Below are 6,319 nucleotides of genomic sequence, written 5' to 3'. Positions count from 1 at the left end.
GTTAACAATAGGTGTTAATTAGGTGTCAACGATAGCCATGTGATGTGAGTATCAGTCACATGGAGGCAGTGCTTAAAAGCCTGAATTTTGCCTGAAACGCTCAGACTGAAGAAGTCTCTTGGAGGAGAGACGAGACATTTCATTAAAGAAGAACCCGTCCAGAAGACCTATACAATTTTTTTCTTTTTGACTGAAAAATCCTTTAAACCTCTCTCTAAAACATAAAATCTAAAAGTATACAGTTTAATTAGAGAGCACGTTTCTTAAACAACAGCTGGTTTGTTCTCAAATCAGTTTAAAAAGAGTTTTCCATGAGAAGCTGCTCTGCGAGTGAACACACAGACTCACTGCAAGGTGAGGTTTGGTCTCGTGTCGATGGACTTGCTGACGTCGTAATCGGAGGAGAAGGAAAGGATCTTTGTTCCACATCCGGCCCACACAGACCTGCAGTCCAGCGGGTGCACCGACTGCCCCAAACACATGAGCGGAGTGCTGACGCTCCCCACAGTCAGGGTTTTGACGGGCGGGCCGTCCTCCTGCTGCAACGAGCACAGTGAGGGGAGTCTGCTTCTTAACACGTAAGTGTTCACACATTCAGGAAACAGACTGCTAACAACACTGAATATTTACTAGAAGTGTCGAGTCCTCATAAACACTGAGGGTTCCGTCTGCCGTCCCCACGAGCAAATAGTTCCTCCTTTGACTGTGAAGAAAAAAACAACAGCAGACAGAAGAAAGTGTCACTGCTTGAACATCTTGTGGGCGCACTTTCAGATTTTTGCTCACTTGTGATTTGTTGTGTTGTGTAAATTGCTCACACCTGCTATAAAGTTGTACATTTTACAGCTATTGAGGTAAAACCTGGTGTGGTAGTAGCTGAGCCTCATCCTTGTAATCTGAGCATAACTGATGGGGTGAAACGTTATGAAATGTCATGAGATCAGACGTGATTTCATCACCTTCCTAAAACAATCACCCAAGTCATTTTTTGGCAAAACAGACTTTTTCTTTTTTTCTTTTCTTTTTTTGCAGAAATCCTCTAACGATGCTGGCTGTCTGCATTATGGGTCTCTGCAGTACATAGCGTGAGTTTCTTGTCGTGTGGGCAGAGTTTATCCTAACTGTGATTGGCAGAGTTCTTGATGTGGGCGGAGTTCCATTTGTTTTTAATGATAAAACAGAAACAAACTCTCCTTGAAACAATAATTTCATCTGACCATAATCAGAACCATTAAAGGGGCGATATCATGTAAAATCAACTTTTTTGAGTTTTATGTCATGTTATAAAGTTATACTCTCATAAAAAACATCCCCAAAGCCTTGCTTTGACTCATTCATGCATGTTTGAGAAATCCTGCTGCCTTTTTGGGAAGCCCTGCTGAGGAGCAAAACGACAGGTGGGGACCAGAAACACCTTTTGGGACCAGAAACGCCCCTGGGACGTGTCTTTATTATGATATAGTATTTAAATGTATGCCTGAGAAACACATAATATTGGCCCTTTAAAGCTAAAGGATCAGCAGGAGCTGTGCTTTAACCGACAGCCTACCTGCGACTAGGATACACGTGGAAATACAGGGAGGTGACAGCATCTGTGACCCTCTGTAGGTGGTGCCAGGTGGACACGTTCTGAGTGTTGATGAGCAGTAATGAGCCGGACTGCGTGCCTGCTGCCAGCCAATCACAAGCCTCGTTTGGGATCTGGACTGTCACCAGGCACAGGACGGGGCTGGTGTCCACCTCCTGGGTAAAAAAGGGAGTGTTTATGATGCTCTAAATATGATTTCCTGTAACTAAGATCTGTTAGTAAATGTGTTGCCACAGTGGATGGATTTAGAAGCTCAAACGAACAGATTTTATGCATCAGTTCTGCTGTTGGTTTGTCCGTACCTGCGAGATGACCGTGCTGGTGTCCAGGTCCACAGCTGTGATGAAGCCCAGCTTCTTGGAGCTGCTGCCCCCACCGATCCAGACTGCGTGGCCGGATGTTGGGTGGCTGGAGCTCAACGTGACGCACTGAGCGCCCAGCGTCTGAGGAGCCTCCAGCTCCCTCATCAGGCACAGCATTTCAGCAGAGTTCAGCCTGTCAAACATCTGCAGACACACAAACCAAACGGGCTTTTTAGTTGTTAAATTGAACACTTGGCTGACTTTAAACGCAGGTGAAATACACTCACTGGCAAAGTATTAAAATGAATTTGGTCCATGTGCAACTGGTGCTGAAACGTCTAGAGTCACGAGGGGTGGTGTTATCAGGCAGTTGCCAGAGCAGATCAGTCAAAACAGACAAACACATTATTACCAGCTCTTGGTTGCATGCGACCAAACGGACAGGTGACAGTAGGGTTGGCATAATCGTATCGTGTGCAATTAATCATCAGAAAAACAATAATAGATTATTTTTTGGCACTTGATGATTAATACGATTAATGCCACCAGTCAGTCTTCTCGGTGCTTCTCTCCGCTTCAAATATGAAGAACATTAAAAAAAGTTCTGTATTTTATTTATCAACACCATTTAAAATTTGATGTATAGTCTGAAGTCTGTAATTTTGACTCAATTTGGAACAGGTTTTTATGAAGAGCAAATCTAATTGGTCATGTGACCAATTTAGTGCTTTTCCCTGCTTAGTCCCTGGACATAAAGGACATAAGGGTGTTCAGGGACTCCAGGGGATTAATGGTCAAATTAATCGGCTAAACACCACAATTAATCATGATTTATATTTTTGCCAATACTGCCCAACCCTGGGTGACAGAGGGTCAGTGTTGGAACCAATGAGTCCATCCCAGTTTGTCTTGACCCACACAGTGTTCAGCTGCGACGTTTTTCAAGTCCTCACCTGGTCAGAAGAGGGTCGATCTTGTGGGATTTCCCTCAGACAGTCTTTTATCAGTGCCTGAAAGCCCGGCCAGGGCGAGCAACCGTAGTGCTTTACTGGATCTGTGTATGAAGACAAAGACATGTTGTTGTTGTTGTCCTCATTTGGATACCTGAGATGTGTTTCTAAAAAGCATCAGTCACCGAGATGAAATTAAAAAAACTGATTGATTTTCCAAAATATTTTCTTTATTAGGTCTTCGTTTAGACGAGTGATTTGTTACCTGGCAGCTTCCCCTGCACCGCAATTTCATCAAACTCGCTGGGAAACTTGGCACCGTCTGAAATGCGCTCGCCACACGTCAGCAGGTCGTACAGCAGCAGGCCGAATGAGAACACGTCCGCCTGCTGGTTGTAGATCACGTTACCTCGGGCGACCTCTGGTGCTCGGAAACCTGTCAGATACAGACTAAACCTTTAATAACTGAATCCTACAATGAGATAGGTAAAGGTTCGAGTCAGACCTGGTGTGCCCTCTGAGCTCCTCACTCCCATGCTGCAGCAGTACTGAGCGATCCCGTAGTCTGTGATTTTGGCGACGACCTCGGAGTCGCTCTTCAGGTTGAACAGGAGAACGTTGTGAGGCTTCAGGTCTCGATAGATGATCATGGATGAGTGAAGGTACCTAATCACAGATGGAATAATGACGGAGTTGGTTTGGCATTTCTTGCAACACACTGTACCCTTTATGGGCAGAAAATGAGGCGTCAGAGTAGAGTCGCTACTCCTCCACATCGAGAGGAGCCAGTTGAGGTGGTTCATCTGGTTAGGATGCCTGCTGGACGCCTCTCTGGTGAGGTGTTCCAGGCACGTCCCACTGGGAGGAGGCCCAGAGGAAGACCCAGGACACGCTGGAGGGACTATCTTTCTCAGCTGGCCTGCCTGGGAACACCTTGGGATTCCCTCAGAGGAGCTGGCCCAAGTGGCTGGGGAGAGGGAAGTCTGGGTCTCTCTACTTAGGCTGCTGCCCCCGAGACCCGACCCCGGATAAGAGTAAGAAAATTGATTGATTGATGATGCCTTTATTGTCACTGTATAGAGCACAATGAAATTACATTTAAGAACACCCACTCAATAAGACACACATGACAAAAACACGGGGAATCTGGTGATCAGGTCATGCAAAAGAAGAAACCCGTAGTTCAGAATACTGGTTTTGAATTGTTCATTCTGTGCAGCTCCAGAATGACCTTCAGGAGATCAGATTAGACAGTGTGAAAGGGTGAGAGGTGGGGGAGGAGCCACAAGTCAACGTAAACACCCTGGAGAAACTAGATCACGAATCTGTAATCAGTTGTTTGGGAACAGAGGAAATGTTTTCGGTCAGGCAGACAATAACAATTTTCCATCTGCCTTCCTGTCCAATGGTACATCTCAAGGTGGCGAATCCAATCAGACAAATAGTGTGGATAAATCCGCCGAGCTGTGCTATCAGATTCTCCAAGATCAATTCATCTCACCAGCAAAGTCCAGGAACCACAGCCGGCCTGCAACCCTCAGCAGAACTGCTTGCAGACCGAGTCCAGCACAAGGCAAAAGTCTGAGTGCTGATAGAACGGCAATCCTTCATATTGGTCAGACAGCCAGGAAATGAACAGCCACCGACGCTGTTTTGTAGAACACCAGGAGACCACCAAGCCAATCTGTAGAATCCAGTGATCAGAATCTATCTATATCTATATCTTATATATCAGAGCAGAACAAAGGTCCCACCTTTGACATGTCCTCCCATGGAAAAAATAAAATAAAATTTGTTCCAAAAAAATTTATTAAGAGACCAGCTAACCAAATCCATAAAAATAAATCCATAATTTTCAGTTTTGGATGAAAAAGTAGAGAAGACTCTGAGCAGCAAAGCAGGGAAAGATAAGGGAGGGCAGGAGAGAGGAGAAAAGTGTCTTACTCCTCTGAGAGCAGAACAAAAAATAAAAAAATGGACGGACAGGCAGAAAATAGTTGGTTTGATGACCAAACTCTCAGATATAAATGTACATTGTGTAGTTGTACACACTGCACATGTCAATGGCATGTTTTTCCTTTATTAGGTGAAAACTTAGATCTAATTTATTTTGCTTTTTCACTGTATGAACTTTGTACGATGATAAGAGAATCAAAAGATTGTGGATATTATGATTTTAGTTTTATTATGTAAAAATGTTATTCACAACAAGGTAAACCCTCATTTTGAGAAAAGATGGAAATGTTCAGAAAAATGCAACTAAATCCTACATTTGTACTTTCTGATGAAGCCGTCATAGTAAAAATAAAACAAGGAAATAAAAGAAAGGATTTTCAATATTTTTAATAACAAAACCAGACAAAAAGAGCAGAAGATTTAAAATTCCTGCAGCAAGTTCTGGGTCTTGTCGACTAGTTGTCTATATTCACCTCAGACGACCCCTTTTCATTAGGAGTTTGACTCAGAGTTCCTCCAGAAGGATACAGCTTCTCACATTATTTATAAGACTAAAGGCCACTATTGGCTTTCACTGATGTAGAGTGAAAGAAATCACATTATTTTGTTCGGGGGAGCAGCTTCATTCGCCTCCTCAACAAAAGCACAAACCTTTTCTCACAGGTGAATGCACTGAGCATGGTGGGATTGGTCAGAAGTTCGTAGGCGTGTTTCTTTATGGAAAAAAGTGCTCTGACAACAATGGCGGCATTTTGCTGAGAAGTCGAGTGTTTAGTGTCCAAACAACATGGATAGCTTGGAGGAGCAGTTAGTGGCAGTCAAAAAGTACATCCATCTACATGACTCATTCAGACACAAAGACATCAAAGCATTGATTTGTCAGTTTATCCCTTGTTTCATCCTGCTAACACTCATGAAACAAGGCTCCTAGATAAATTCGTGAAAAAGTAAACAATCTATAGAAATGTTAAAGTGGAACAGGAAGTCCAGCCTGGATTTGTGTAACCTTTGAATCCTTGAGTAGAAGAAGAAAACCTGAACACCTAACTTGAACGACACCGTCCCCTGGACTTGGGAGCCCCACTGCAATCCTCTGCTGCAGCTAAAAATATGCCCTCAAGCTATTATTACCTAAAGAAGAAGTGATATGGCATCTCTGACATTTGGGGGAAATTTTAAAACAAAAATCCTACCTTTGTGAACAACTGGTGCATTAGGGGACAAAAGTCGAGTCCCCATTTGGTTTACATGCCATTGGGGGGTTGGGGCTTGGGTTTAGGACCAAGGTGTGAATTGAGTTTAGGTTTCAGGGTCAGGTAGGTACCTGTGAGGTTGGCCTTATGCTGCGTTCACACTGAACGCGATTTCAGCTTCAAAATCGCAGCCAACGCTGAAGTTGGTCGCTTGTGCACTTTGAGGTCAGACGCAGGACAGCTSTTGAAGCGCTGCACGGCAGAGCCGCCCCGCCCCTCCCTCCTCTGTCGGGCTCTGTTTAATGTCGGACGAGGAAGTGGCTTTGCTTT

The 6,319-nt window shown here is 44.1% G+C and overlaps 1 protein-coding gene across 1 annotated transcript in view; it reads right to left on the bottom strand.

The window, feature by feature from the left end:
* lrrk2 (leucine-rich repeat kinase 2) overlaps positions 1 to 6,319 on the bottom strand; it is a gene marked incomplete in the record, with an annotated part of 74,959 nt that overhangs the window by 9,621 nt on the left and 59,019 nt on the right. The window contains 6 exon segments of the mRNA XM_014020606.1: positions 631 to 703; positions 1,550 to 1,743; positions 1,891 to 2,094; positions 2,844 to 2,944; positions 3,106 to 3,276; positions 3,346 to 3,506. Coding sequence (XP_013876060.1) covers positions 631 to 703; positions 1,550 to 1,743; positions 1,891 to 2,094; positions 2,844 to 2,944; positions 3,106 to 3,276; positions 3,346 to 3,506 — 904 coding nt within the window.

Source organism: Austrofundulus limnaeus, unplaced genomic scaffold (assembly GCF_001266775.1).
Source record: "Austrofundulus limnaeus strain Quisiro unplaced genomic scaffold, Austrofundulus_limnaeus-1.0 Scaffold260, whole genome shotgun sequence".
Taxonomy (NCBI): domain Eukaryota; kingdom Metazoa; phylum Chordata; class Actinopteri; order Cyprinodontiformes; family Rivulidae; genus Austrofundulus; species Austrofundulus limnaeus.
This window is presented reverse-complemented; position numbering and strand designations above follow the sequence as displayed.